The sequence below is a fragment of the Chanos chanos genome, chromosome 1 (genome assembly GCF_902362185.1).
Source record: "Chanos chanos chromosome 1, fChaCha1.1, whole genome shotgun sequence".
Classification (NCBI taxonomy): domain Eukaryota; kingdom Metazoa; phylum Chordata; class Actinopteri; order Gonorynchiformes; family Chanidae; genus Chanos; species Chanos chanos.
The window spans coordinates 7,493,740-7,509,345 of NC_044495.1; the positions used below are offsets into that span (position 1 = coordinate 7,493,740).

Consider the following 15,606-nt stretch of genomic DNA (forward strand, 5'->3'; position numbering starts at 1 on the left):
TATTATGAGGAGTGTTTGTTGCAGGGAGAGTAAATACTCTGTTTATCGCCCATTGTTATTCTAACTAGTTTATTTAAATAGCGGTGTCACCAACACGATCAGACGCTGAAGAAAGTTATTTGACAACAGATTAGCATGCAGACCGGGCATGATAACGTAATTACATATTTGTTTGTTTGTTTGTTTGTTTTACTTTGTCTGGACTAGTGTTTAAAAAAACAAAACAAAAACAGTTCACAGGTAAACAGAGATCCAATTTTTAAAAATGTGTAGACTAGGCTAGTATTACTAAACATGCAGGCGAGGGGAAGATAGGAGAGAGAAAAGGAGAGAGGGCTACAGCGTGCCGTGAGGATCCACGTCCTGGATATGGAGGACGGAAAATAATCCAATAGAAACAATGATCTTGATACAGAAGAGAGAGAGAGAGACTAACAAAGTACGATTTATTCGTTTTGTGTCGAGAAAAACCCAAACTGTTTGATTTTCTATTTGATTTGTTCATACGAATCGACTCAGAGGGAGAAAAGTGTTGCTTTGATCATCACTGGAGTTATAAAAAAAAAAGAAAACGGTTTTTAACGGTACCTTGAGGAAGCTTTTTCTTGAGTGCTGCTGATACAGTTTGCGATTTGTCTGTGTCCTGACCAGACAATCTACAAAACAGGATGACAAGACAGAAAATAAAACAAAATGAAACAAAAAAAAAAACACTTAAGTGGATCATTTTTTTTTGTCTTACACTGGACACTGAATTTAGACACGAGTTATTCAGTAGCTGAGTAAAACAGAAAAGGAAGTGGAGTTCTAGCACAAGATTTTGGAAGAGTGAAGAACTGGAGAAGTCGACATTAAAACACATCACCTATCAGAGTGCTGCGTTTGATGGGACAATTTTTTTTACTGTGTTTGATTTACTTTGATCTCCTTGTACTATCCAATAAGGTTATATTGAATAATGGTTTATACCACTGATGTGAATGCTTAAGTTCATTTGTAATTGTTGTTGTTGTTGTTGTTGTTGTTGTTGTTGCATGGCAGTTCACTATAGTTCATTTTTTTGTAATTAATCATTAGTATCTTTAGTTGTATTTATGGGAAAAAAAAGACATTTTCAGTTGGAATAACCTTAGAGGTCTACAGTAGTGAGTAAGGGTGGTATATGGTTCGTGCATTCTATCATGGTAACTGTGAGACTGATGAAGCAGTGCTTATACTCATACAGGCACACACGCGCGCACACGCATGCACACACACGCGCACACATACACACACACGCATGCATGCACACACACTCACACACACACCCACACACGCACGCACACGCGCACACACACACACACGCACGCACACACGCACGCACACACGCACGCACACACGCACACATGCACACACACACACACGTGCACACACACACACACACGCTCACGCTCACACTCACGCACGTTCCCTGAACAGACCTTGTATTTGTATCCAATTTAGATCTGCATTTGACTAGAGACGTGCAAACTAAACTAGCAGCTGATTTTTAAACACTGTAACATCACGTTTGGATTTAGGAAAACATACCTCAGCGTAGAAACATCACTACAGCGCGTAATCACCAGTGGCAATGTACACTCATAAACATTCTCACATATTAAAACTCATCCTTAATTGTCACATGTGGGTGAAAGCCATTGACAAACAATGTAAAATGAACAGAGAGTGAAAGAGAGAGAGACAGAGAGAGAGAGAGAGAGAGAGAGAGACAGAGATAGACAGCGCGAGGCATCTTTACCCAAGTTGTGGTGTGGTCTCTGAACAATGGTGCTTGACTGAGGATGGCAGTCTCTGTTTCAGTTCCTCATTGACTTTGGGATTAGCTAGAAATATATAAAGGAAAGTGGAGGGGTGTGATTAATATCACTGAAAAAAAAATGCTTTTCATCATCTGCAGTGACTCTCTATTAGACTTAGAAAGGTTAGTATTAATTACAGCCTGTCAATATGATTTCTGGGGGTACTTTGGTGGAGAGTGATCCTTAATAACCTCTGGGGGTATAGCAAAACAAGACGGGCAGCTTTAATTTGACGAGTGAAATTGTGCTATAAGTCATCGTCTTATCCTCTCCACTGTGCAACACGCGCTCTACCGAACAGTTTAAAGAGGCTAATGAATGTCGGCAATTAACGAAACATAATCCAGTCGCACAATCGTTTTAATGCTTTTAGCTACGAGAAAAGCAAACAAGCCGTTTAATTCGGCTCGAGTCAAATCGGAATCCTTGTTAGGAACCATAAATTAAAGTTCAGCTCCTCAGGTGTAATTAAATGATGTTGGGCGGTTTAGTTGCATAAACTCAAGTTAATTCGAAAGCAAGCAACAAACAGACAGGAGGCAATTAGGAGAAACACTGACGTTAAGAGGCAGATCCTGTTGCTTAACGACACGGAGGAGAAGTTGGGGAGGGCTACCCTCTAGTGGTGAAGTTGCTAAGACAAAAGCCTGATATGGTTTGGATAGAGTTGCGTTTTCACTGAGTCTCTGTCCAAATGAGATCTGGACAGAGAAGATCCCCTCAAACCGCCGCTGCTATATGCTGCATTTCTACATACAACCATTATTTGGCTAAAACGCTCTTGTGGTGAACCAATTTAACGGTCTGTAAAGCACAGTTCTGTAAAAAACTTCATCAAAACTCTTCATTTTCATCAGAATCTTCTCTGACCTCTTAATGTAATCTTCCAAAAACAAAAAACAAACAAACTAAAAAAAAAAAACCCCAAGGTCATCTTAAGTTCAGTAGAGGAAGTAAGATCATTAAAAAGATTGCGCTTTTCGGTCAGAGTAAAGAGTGCTACATCACATAAGCCTGGAAAATGGGGACAGAGAGTGAGACAGAGAGAGAGAGAGTGAGACAGAGACAGAGAGAGAGAGAGAGAGAGAGAGAGAGAGAGAGAGAGAGAGAGAAAGTGATGGAGACAGAAATGAGAGTGCTCTTGGGAGGTTGGGTGCAAGGCGGGTGGGTGACCCCCGGGGCAGATGCCAGTAGAACTTTATCCCTGCGTTGTAAGCCAGCACACACTGCTCACACACCGCTCACACACCGCTCACACACCATTCAGCTCAGACACAGTGAGGCGTGAACGGACAACTGGCTTTTTGTGAGAGTAGCTGCAGGGTTCCATTAATCCCGGTGATAGACTTTTTGCGTCGGGAGTTTCAGGGAGAGGGCGGAGGAAAAGGCTTTTTAAGCGAGCAGGTTTTGGCTCAGAAGTGTCGTAATCCTCTAACATGAACACGAGAAAGTAGCTTTGAAAAAAGAGAGAACGGCAAAAAAAAAAAAAAAAAAAACAACCCAGAGAGCATACAAACCTGACCTTTCAATATTCTCATAATTTTCTGCCAGGCACACTGCCAGCAACCCCAGAAAAAAACAACCGAAAAAAAAAAAAAAAAAAAAGCGGGCGCTTTACCAAACAAGTTTTGATTGATTCATTGATTGACACAGCTCCCTCAGAGAATTGCCAGAAACAGACTTTAATGAAATTAATATGTTCCAATAATCCGATCTGGAAAAATAGAAACGTGCTCTCCCTCCTCCTGCGACATAATGAAAGTTTGATATTCAGCAGAGTGTAATGGGGAGGCCTGCTCCTTTTGGGGAGTTGCTGTGGAGCTCCAGATGGTGCATTTGCATCAAATCTACATTTTTACATAATCTACAGCACCTTCATGACTGATTAATAGGTCATTAGAATTACTGCAGAGAGGGCAAATGGCTACAGCTACACACACACACACACACACACACACACACAGACACACACATGCAAACACATTAGATCGCACTGGCAATCAATACAGAATGGGTGGCAAATTGTATTTTATTGCATTCCGAGGAGAGTTCCAAAGAACTTACTGTTACTGGTTCTTTCAGTTCAGTTATAAATGTAACAGCTATAAAAGTAACATGGCCAATTAGGAACTTCTTTTTTTTTTTTTTTGTCGCCACGGTTTGGAAGAAAGCCATGAAAATACAGACGAGCTCACTGAGATACAGCAGGAGAGATAATGGAAAGGAGAAAAAAGGTGGGGTCAGGTCTGTTTGTTAACTGTCACACAAGTCATGACTGAATGATTTGAGAGCATTCTGGATTCACCTGAAAGGGAAAAATACACAAGAGGATGTCAGGCATGTCAGACAGAATGTTGTGTTTGTCAACATTCAGAATGCCCACTAGAAAGACAATTCGTTAATGCCTTCTGGTAACAGATATGAGTTATTTACTGTTGGTAATAAATGTGAGAGATAGATCAAATTGATAAAGCTTTCGCTTCTTAAAAACCTCTTTATCTCTCTTTTCAAACTTTTCTCATTTTCCTTTTGTCCTTTACTGTCTTCCTGTGATCTTCATTTTCCTGTCTTGTAGACTTAAAGCTAATTGCCTCTGTGAGCTACTTATTATTCATGTACAATTATTGCAGCGTAATGTGTTTAAATCCTTTTAAATGACCATTCATGCGTCGCATTCATTGAAAACGCCTTTGATGTCTGTCAAAGATAAGATTTCTTCAAAAAGAATCGTCTAAGCCTAATTTCAGACGACCAATACAGGGGGTTTTGCATTTCTGCCTAATATAAACCAAATTCCATTAATTTTTTAAGCTGCGTTTAATACATTTCTGCGGCAAAAGTTTCGAAGATTCCTCAGCCTGTCATTTCTATTCCAGCTGACTTAATGAATATTAATAACAGTGTCAGACTGATTAAATGGGCTTCATATGAAATCCCTGTGAATCCGCCAGCTCAGTCTTCACATCTCCCCGATTCTTTATGAATTTTGATACGGACATTAATCTGGAGAGAGAAACTCAAAGCAGGTTTAATTGTGCGAGCATGCTTGTGGTTCTCCTGGAAAACGCCGACATGAATGGATTTCACGCGGGTAAACAGAAGCATTACATAGGATGGAGGACTTGTGGCACCTGGCGAAGCACCCGCTGTGTAATTTGATTGTCACGGACTGTCGTAAACCGCTGAACGGACTTGACTTTTCCAGGATCAAAAAGATTTTATTGACTCGTAGCTCCTCCTGTTCTCAAAAAAAAAAGAAAAAAAGAAAAAGAAAAAAAAGACAGTGTTACATCAATCGGTTACAATGTGCACCTGTCCAACGGACACGTTAACAGTGACACTCATTCAAACCTGTAATTACGAAGCTGTGGGCAGGGGAGTTGGCTCAAGTCATTTATCAACGACAAGACGACACGAAATATTCATTTTAACTCAAGTTTCCCTTCCAATAATAGCATGACCCGAACCAGCAGTATGCGGTGGAAACCGCCAAAAGAAAACAAGATATCTTCAGGTAGATCTGCAGTTCCTTTATCGTGCAGGATCTACCTGCCCATGCAAATGAGTCTCCAGACAGCTGCCAAGCACCGACTCACTTACTAAACAAGTAAAGTCTGTTTTTGAGAAATGGAAATGTGTCAATACTTAATTCCATTCAGGAGTAACTGAAAAAAAAAAAAAAAAAAAAAGATAAAGGCCTGTACGTAATTTGAACCAAAGATATTAATTACTCGGATACCTATAGGGCATATTGTATTGGACTGTGTTACAACAGTAGTTTCTTGAGAGAAAAAAAAAAAGAGGCAGAAAGTTCATTTGTGTCAACGAGAATTTCAGTGCACGCCGTCTGAACTTTTGCGATAGGCCTGAACTTTGAACTCTCCGATTTCATATTGAATTGAATTTTTCAAGATTTGAAGCAGCATTTGGAAATAACTGTCAGGTTGTGGACCACTAGACTACAAATATTGATCCAGCCTTGTAGATTATTAACCATTTCCATAAGATAAGCACAGAGGGCATAGAAAGAGCTGGACTGGGTAAGAGGGGACCAAAGAATGAACACAAAGGCCTTTGAAAAGGCCATAGTTCAAAAGGCTTTTGTTCCTATTGGCAACGCTGTTACCCAGATACTAAATTCTTGCAGAGGTGCAAAGCAGTTTCACGTGTGTAGTTATTTTAGATTATTAAAGATCCTGGAAACTCCAGCTCAGGACCAGCTTGTGAACAACAGAGTGTCGCATCACAATTCACCTCAGCCCAGCGATAACGCTCGTACGACATAAAAATACTACGTCGAAGAACAAAATGCAAACCGGAACGGCGTCTAATCAGTCACTATCGTCACACTTCTACGGGTTCAATGACAGCTAATCAAGTCCGCGCGATTAGCACTGAGGCTCTTACATTACCAGAATGTTCTCAGAGGCACATCCCTCGCCTGATTGAAATGTCTAATAGGCGGAGTGGGTTCTGTGCCGCGGCGAGATCGGCCTTACTGGCGTAAGCTCATTCTCAGGGCTGGCGCGGTGGTAATTGAATTGAGCCGGTGTGGCTGGGGAGAGAATGAGAGAATCAGAGCTGTCTTGGATCCCCCTGATGGATCCATACTTGGTGCCATCAAACAAGGCCCGGGAGTACTGATCCCTCGGCATTAAGAGAGGTACAGCGCAATGACCCGCCAAATCTGCCGGGATGAGTGCCTCATTTTCCAAAGATCCGGCTAATTTGGGTGTGGGGGAGATCCAGGAGCCTTGAGAGAGAGAGAGAGAGAGAGAGAATGAGAGAGAGAGAGAGAGAGAGAATGAGAGAGAGAGAGGTAAGGAAGCATTCCTGCTCAAGGCACTGCTTCTGGTTTAATAGAGCATGGTCCCAGTGCTCCACCACACACTGAATGTCTACATGTTTAATATAGCATTTACTGCCCAATGAACAGCACAGACACAAGACGTTAGACTGATTCGTATCTAAAACCTACAGAGTCACACTTCAGAACGAGAACTTTTTATGCAGATGTCTAACAGTTAATCTTAAACAAAATTCAGATGAACTAAATATGGAACTAACCCCTGCCTCTGAACACAGGATTGAGTGATAACCCAGAAAAACTAAAAAAAAAAAAAAAAAGAGACATATGTAAATATTAAACAAAAGAAAATGCTAGAAAAAATAAGTCATTGGTTTATCAAGACCTCGATAACATTAGTCTCTCAGAAAGTTGTGCTGGGGAAGATGACAGGCAATGCCTGATAGTGGTTATCCATGACCAGTGAAACAATCCAATTTGCATCTCTGATAGAGTTTACCAACTGTATCAATTATGGGCACTTTTGTGCAAATTGTACAGAAAAAAGAAACACGTATATTGCAACTCGAATCCATAAGACATGAATTCCAGTCGCTTTCAGAGTTGTTTAATTTTTCATGCCGCTGGATGAATACACAGAAATCTTTCTTACGGACTAAGCTAACAAATGTGTGAATAGTACATGGATAATCTGCTCTATAATTAATGTCATTCACAGGCAATGTACTTGTTTGAATGACACCAAATGTAATTAATTTTGACATGTTGAGTGTAACAGGGGATTTCTCAAGGATGCAAATGGGAACAACCACTACATGAAACATGATCTAAAACTGATCTTGGACATGCTACATGCTCAAAAAACTATAATAACATAAACATACTGTGAAAGAAAGTACTTGAAGTATGACATAGGAAACATCTGATTAATCATCATACTGACTGATATTTAAGTATTAATTTATTGCAATAGATGAGAGGGGTCTTAACATTCTATAAATATAAAAATATGGACTGACCGAAATAAAAACAACGAATTAAGTGATTGTTTCCTTCAGAAAACAAGTCATTTAGCTTCACCTGCAGGCTTCAAATCTGTCAATCTCCTTTGGGAATCGGTATTCACACTGGGGGGGGGGGGGGGTTGACTTGATATCTCTCCTCAGAAAGGGACAATAGGGAATATAAAAATTCGGAACTACTCTGATAGACTCCGTAGAAGAGATAAAATATTAAATGCTGCCAACAGAATTGAAAACAGTGAGGTATGAGATAATAGCCACTAACTGACTCTCTGTGTCACTCAAAATACTGTCTTTACCACCTCACTCACGGCTGAGTTGTATATTGAAGTGAGGAAAAAAAAAAGGGGGGCTTTGTTTCAACTAAATCACTTTAACAAATAGCTCATTTGTTTCGTTTAATTTTTATCACATCAATAGAGGAAAATTTCAAGGATCCCCAAGTTTATTCACCGACAGTAACCTCAAAATCGTCTGTGTAAATATAGGGCTAAGCTCAGATTTGCATTGGCTAACATTTGGGAGGGTGAGTGGAGAAGTTATTTGACGATGAGCTTAATGCTGTCGATAGTGGAAGAGAAAACACGATGAAAAGGTTTCTTTTTCCTATTTCAGAAGCGTGTGGCTTAATGTATATGCTGGGGGCAGTAAGAAAGAAACAAAATGTCAAATAACAAAACCACCAACACCTCTAATTCTTACAGATCTACCTTTGAATGAGGGGGGAGAGACTTGTGAGGAGTGCGAATGAAGCCAAAAATGAGGCCAATCTTTTACATCATATCTGTTGACTGCGGAAAAAAAGAAAATCCTCACCCACGAACACATAAATTTTTCAAAGTTCAAAGCACGGGGTTAAAAGCATTTTAACTTAAGCGTCTAAAAACGGACCAAACAAAGCCTCATTGTGGCAGGAGAAGTTGTGAAACTGGTGCGAACTGGCGTCACGGGAGTGGAAGTGTTATTAGTCATTTTCAAGACGCCATACAAGAGGGGTGGGGTTCTCTGCCAATGTCAACTCAAGGTCAGCTGTCAAATGAGAAGAGTTTGAACTGACAATTTTGACCTCTCAACCTCATTACTGTGTATATCTTCATGCTTTAATTCTCGATAGCTGTTGATTTTTTTTTTTTTTTTTTTTTTTAATATGACACGTCAACCAGAAAACTGTTTACATATGTACAGGTACAGTAGTCGAAACTGCAGCATGTGCAATGGTTTAGTGCTATGTAATGAGAGAACACAACATAGCAGTGCACTACAACATAATCAATATATTGCGCTTTTATACGGAATTACTATCACAAAAACACACGCATATGAGACTATTCACCCAAAACGAGTAAAAAGAGGTAAAGCGTTGGTAGTGACGAATAAAATCTTACGCATAAATGCATTTCACACCTGCCTCGTTAGGGCAACAGTCAAACGGTCATAAAAGTCATAAGTATACCAAAAATATGCCATTTCGCCCCAGGTCTACACGCTGAACCACACGCATGCCCGGGGGTGCAAGGATCTTTGGCAAACACATCTCCCTTTGTTCAGAAAATCCTTTCTCCAACACGCATTACAAAGCCGAACTTTTTGCAACGCACCACTACGAAATCCAAACAGAGCTTTTCTGTCATTTTCTTTTCTGTTCACTTTTTTTTTTGTGTGTGTGAAGGATGAGCAATGCCTGTGCTACGACCTGTCCTTCACACAACAGCGAAAGACCACAGTGTTGAGCCGGTAGTGTCAACACTCCAGAACATTCCCGAGAGTTTCTATTGAGCCGAAGAACATTTGAAACAAATGAGTTTCATAAAGGGTTATAACACACAGATTTGGAAGCTCTTAAATTGTGTTGTAGAAGCGGAGGATCCTAAAGTACGTAGGTGGCGACGTATGCTCAGGGATGTACATCTTGGCAAATATTTACAGAGAACCTGAAAGAACTGTCTCGCAAACAGTAACATATTTTTAACCTTATTTGCTGATGGAAATGTGCTTTGGTCAAATTACAGATACTTACGCTTTTAAGAGTACATGCAAATTGATCCAAGATTCATACTTGGGAGAGTTTTGTTTGGAAAAAAAAAAAAAAAACAAATAAAGGAAAAAAAAAAAAAACCCCTCTACATACAAAAAACTAAAACATAGAGTTTACTGCTTTTGTGAGGTTAGCAAATCGCACTTTTAAATTGTTCAATATTAGCAAAATAATGATTAAATAAATAAATAAATAAAAAAGAGTTCCGTTCAAATCGCTCAGTATTGTGTGATATATTCCCACCGAATAAAAACTTCAACATCTCAAATTTGAGGATGCTCAGCAAAAAACTGATCGAGACCTGAATCACCTCACTACGAATCCCACAGTGTGAAGTAGCACTATCATTGTTCGAGGATCCTCACTGCCCGTACGGGGCTCTGAATATGACTGAGGGCTGAGAGGAGACTCAGGGCAATAAGACCAGAGCACTTGCTCCTCAGTAGCACTTGATGTTTGAACACAGGCCATAGAAGTGACCATTTGAATTGGTTCCTGTTCAAACATTTCCCGAGCATCTGTGGTTCAGAGAGAAAGCCAGCCTTGTTTGTTTTCCTCTCTCTGATTCGTAGGCCGTCACCAGGTCGCTTGGAATCTCAGAGCAGAAACTAAAAGACAGGCTATCGGGAACTGCAAGAGCATCTAAAAGGAGGCCTCTGTGCAGGGTTGTCTGCATCTTGTAAAAAAAATACTTTCCTTGCAACATCAAAGCTTACTCAACTTAAAAAAAAAAGCCACATATTTTTAGGACTGGCGCCAAAACAATTAAGCGGCTCATTAGTATCGTGCTATGAGCGTGTTTTCCAATGAAGAGTTAGAAACATGACTAATACTGATGATGACTAGCTCCTTTGGCAAGTGAGCTTTTTCTACTGACAGCCTCTCCGATGAAAGCAACTGCTCCAATACACCTTCACTTCCATATTTAAAAGTATTCAATACAAATAAAATAAATAAAGCTCACACAAAATATTTGGATTATTGTTTCCAGGACATAAAAAAATGCTTTAAAAACAAACAAACAAACAAACAAACAAACAAACAAAAAAACGCAATATGCCCTAGCCTACCTTGGGTTTGTCAATAGTTGTATTTGTATTTGTGTTTGTGTGTGTGTGTGTGTGTGTGGGCGTGCGTGTGCGTGTGTGTATCCGCCAAGCATCTTCTCGCCTCAGATTAGAATAATCATCCCTACCACAGTTCAGCAGTGCCCACCCTGGGTCTATTCCTTAAACCAACACAGTGAGACAAAAGAGGACAGAGGCTGTGGAATCCCTCTGTCTGTGTGCCTCAAACCCTGGGCTGCCGGGGACCACCCACTTAGGGGAGCAGGCCAGCCAGTTAGGCCGCACGGCACTCAATTCCAGGGATTTTGAACTTCAATGGGACCCACATGGAAGCCTGCAAACGCGCCTCTTGCCCCCACAAGGCAAAACGGGGTTAGGAAGGGGAGAGCGATGTGCAAGTGGGTGGCTGGTGGTAAAGTCCACGGACAGAGAGAGAGAGAGAGAGAGAGAGAGAGAGAGAGAGAGAGAGAGAGAGAGAGGCGACGCGTTGGCCGTGAACCGAACCAGCTGCTGTGGGCAGTGTGGAGCGGATAGGACTAAACAGCACATTTCCTGGCCGGGAGGCTGACGCCAAGGGTGGGAGAGCAGGGGTTAAGTCAGGGGTCAATCCACCTGCTAAGAACAAAGCTTGTTGAGACTGTAGCCCTTTTTCATCCTTAGTTGGGAATGCCAGTTCTGCTCCGTAGGATACCCAACATGTTTGTTATTGTGGACTGTGCAAGTACGCTTTGAATTTAAACTGTAAAAAGAACAGTTTACTACCAGTGTGAGAAAACATCAACAACACAGCACAGATCTGTTGGAATAACATGACCCTGCCTTTTTCAGTAGCTCATCCCAAACAATGAGAGACAAACACGGTCAGCGGGACCACGGAACACGTACCGTCTCAAGCTAATGCCATTTCCAAAGTGTGAAACCTAATTTTGGATTTAATAAAAAACAAAACAAAAAAAAAAAAACCCAAAAAGGCTCCGATTAGGTCACATGAATTGCTGAACGTTATCCTTAAACAAACAAAGTCTTTCAACAAAACATTCATAGTATGAATGAAATAAATTATTTTCTGTTAAGAGCAGCTTCATTCACTTTAAATCCCAGCAGAAAATGCAGCGTGAGTCCACCAGAGCATAAAACATAGGGGTGGCCCACATGAACACAGTATGCCAGGGCAGTTTGCCAGGAGTTGGGGAGTCCCATACGAAATTCAACAGAGTAAATCTACCAGCTTTTAGTCCAGAAAATCGAAACAGACCTACGCAGACTTCAACAACTGTGTCTTTTTTCAGATATTATAATAAATATGCGTATTATTTTGTTTTCGTCAGCCTTACGCCAGTGATGTTGTGTGACTCACTATGTTCAAAGGCAAAACGACGCCTTTATTTTAATACATCGCAGAATCAGATTTCTCATTAATTTTGACTGCCCTTGAGGCAAAGTTGGACACGATCATCTGATCTTTCCGTCTGATAATCCTAAAAGCTTATTCATGCAGAGAAGTCCTTCCAAGCAAAAGACCTGACTGACACCTGTTACGTCACCAGCGTGGGTCGGGCTCTCTGCTTTCAGGCAGAAAAGTTGTTTTACGTTTAGGATCAATACCTATGAAGGAGGTGACAACGAACATGTCTTTTTTTCTCCCCTATCTGCTTTCACTCGTATGCTGTGTCCTCTCAAGTTCGGAACGCGGTTTTCATTTGAACGTGTACCATACACAGCAGCGGTGTCAACACCCCCGCACTCCAACCCACCCCACCCCCCTCAAAAAAAACAAAAAAAAAAAAACAAGCAAAAAACATGGGCTTGCAACCACTTACGCATGCAAGTACGTGTGTGCGTGCGCACACCTTGCTGCTGGGTAAGAGTATCAGGATACATGCCAGGCAAGATCCTGTTCTAGTTCTTAGTCTCCACCCATCACTAGGATGTACAGGGTTAGGCAGTAATATAGCAGGATGTGTTCGCATATTGTAGAAAAAAAGCAACTGAAGGTGATACGACAAAAACAAACAATGCCACAGGACAAAAAGTTAAGGGTGTACAACGCTTCAGTCTAGTCCTTCCAGTTCATTTACATGAGCCTAGCTGAGTTTTGGTCAAAGCTTAAGCAAACTGATACTGTACCAGAGAATGAAACAATTAACCAAAGGAGACCAGAATCATCATGTGCTTTTACACTGACCCAGGAGTGCTCCGGTAAAAGTTTAAAAAAGAAAAAAAAAATGGGTTAACATCTGTTAAATATACTACTGCACCATTCAAACATATAACTTGAATTACCTTCAAAAATATCATTTCTAATAGTTCAAACATGACATATTCATGTGGATACCATGTTCTCTTTATCTTGCCAGAGGGGAGGATTTATCAAATAAAAAAAATCTTAAAGAACGCTATTTGTAAGATACTGTAAAAAATAAATAAATAAATAAAAGATTATATGCAGGATGTGCCTTGTAATATGATATCTAATACCTTCAGGCTTGCCGAAGATGAATTAAACAGGATCCACGTAACTTTTTGAAATGGTAAGGGTGCCCTCTAGTGGTCATCTGATATAATTTGCTTAGGCCTGTTACTATTAGCATATACACACTTGTAACACCAAATATAGTTTCGACGGAGGAAAAGGGAGAGGAAAAATTGCACATTGTTCAAACATGGGATTAGCAACTGCCCCTCAATAATAAGGACTGGATTTTTTCTTTATAGTGTTGCAAGGTGTTATAAGTGCATATTACCAGATACAGAGAAATATCAATTTAAACCAACAGGATGTGGCCTCGTGCCTTCCAACAGCTAACCAATACACGTCACTGCTAATAATCATGAGAGGTTCTAACCCCACACTTTATACACACTATTCTCAGAAACGTCATGATAAATGTCCATAATAACCGTGTATCTAAATAATAACTACAGGTGGTATCTGCAGTTTGGTTTCTGCACAAGTGTACAGTTATGCTACAGTTTTGGTATGGGCGTAAACAGTGTACTATAGAGTTATATACTCCCAAAACATATGTAAGAATAGACTAGTGACCAAACCACTTCAATGCATAGAACAACAGTACATTACAACAGTTTACACCTACATATAAAACCACTTAGGTATCTACGATATTGTCCATGCTTAATAAGTTTAGTCATTAGGAACACTTCATATAAAATTACACCTCTACTACTTGAACTGTCCGTCTGATTAGCTTTCACCAAAAACTCCCAAGTGTTGTCTGCTGTACAGCATGACCAGAACAGTTCAGAGAGACCGGATCTTTCATTTGTTGATTTGTTTCTTGCTCGTGTTCAGAATTAGAAATGCTATTCAAACATATATGTCTTATTACAAGGGAAACTACAGAGCGGAATGGTCTGCAGGAGAATATTTAGAGAAGAAGTCAGTTGTCAGTGTAGTGGAGGCCATGGGAAGGAACATGTACCTTTGTACATATCAATGAGGGAATCTTTCAGCTCCGGTTTATGTGCCCACGGGAACGGATGGTGGTCTTTCTCACTCTCCAAGCTGCTCTCTCTGATTAAGGGGAAAGTAAGACATGTTTTTAAAGCTAAGTTCTGTTGTCTTGTTTCACAGGATTAACGGTCCAGTGTCTCAATGTTTTCACGACAAGTTTAAGTCTAAATGATAAATAAATAAATAAATAAAATGTAATATGCTAAAGACTCAGTTCCCTGCACAGGCAAAGGATAATCTCTTTAACTACGTCTCCACAGAGGAAGGAGAACATTCCAGCAATGAGCTAATAATCATTCTTCTGTTATGTACGTAATGAAACCAAAAGAATGGTATGCAGTCTGGAAAAATACAATGCTGGTTTTCTCACAACCTAAGTGAAAAGTAAGACAGTGAAGATTAAAAAGAGCATGAATGTGGAGGTGAATAGCATACAGGGGAATTGGTTGAAGATACGCTTCAAATCCCAAACAAACTATCTATGCATCAAGTGGACTTAGACTAAGCTGGTCGGCTCTGCGCTTTCCCTGAATGAATAAGGCCCATGGAGAAACTAATGACGGGCTTCACCTGTGATGGCTTAAATTAAATAAGAATACCTTTACGACAAAACAAAAACATTAGTTAATCTCACATGATAAAACGGTCGCTCGTAACCTGATCAAATTATTTAAATGTTTAAGTCTTACAGTATCTACTGCAACAAAATAACTTGAACCACACCATCGCGAGATAAAAGGACGCGTTGCTCAAAACGTCGAAAAAATTCAATGACAGAAACTCTTGGTTTAACAACTAAACATCCCCAGCTCTTTTGGCTAACAAAGGGCAGTATTTGCACTAGTCTGTCGTGATCCATCCCTAATGTGTTGCATTTTCAAACTGATTTGCTGCCCCATATATGAAGACTGTCTCAACAACAAGAAGTACATTTCATGCTATGACAGACCGCTATGAGCTACAACCAACCGGCGACCCAAGCAGGTATCAACTGTCTGCTCATTTGCATGACAATCTACAATAGGCTACTTACTTCACATTCAGCTCATTTTCCAAGGTCGATATTTTGTGTTTCGCCCTTTGAAGAGCATTTTTAACATCGTGGGCCATGCTTCTGGTATCCATGTACAAGATGTGTAGAATGACAAGAGAGTGTAACTTATACATTGGGCCAACTCACGTGCAATTTGATACATAAGTAAGAGAACAAGAGACTCTATGATGAAAAAGAACCGGCCCACAAAGACCTGAAACCGCTACTACCTGAGCGCAGCCTGTATGATCAGCATTAAACAAAAACTTCCAAGTGTTGTTAGCTGTACAGAACAATTAAGAGAGACCCTGTCTTTCAGTTGTCGC

General features: G+C 40.3%; 1 protein-coding gene across 1 annotated transcript in view; it reads right to left on the reverse strand.

Annotated features, from left to right (window-relative positions):
* The window catches only part of mipol1 (mirror-image polydactyly 1), a 52,677-nt gene extending 37,305 nt beyond the window's left edge, over positions 1 to 15,372 (reverse strand). Inside the window, 4 exon segments of the mRNA XM_030787743.1 lie at positions 589 to 656; positions 1,781 to 1,865; positions 14,216 to 14,307; positions 15,260 to 15,372. Coding sequence (XP_030643603.1) covers positions 589 to 656; positions 1,781 to 1,865; positions 14,216 to 14,307; positions 15,260 to 15,372 — 358 coding nt within the window.
* Positions 15,373 to 15,606: the final 234 nt, after the last annotated feature.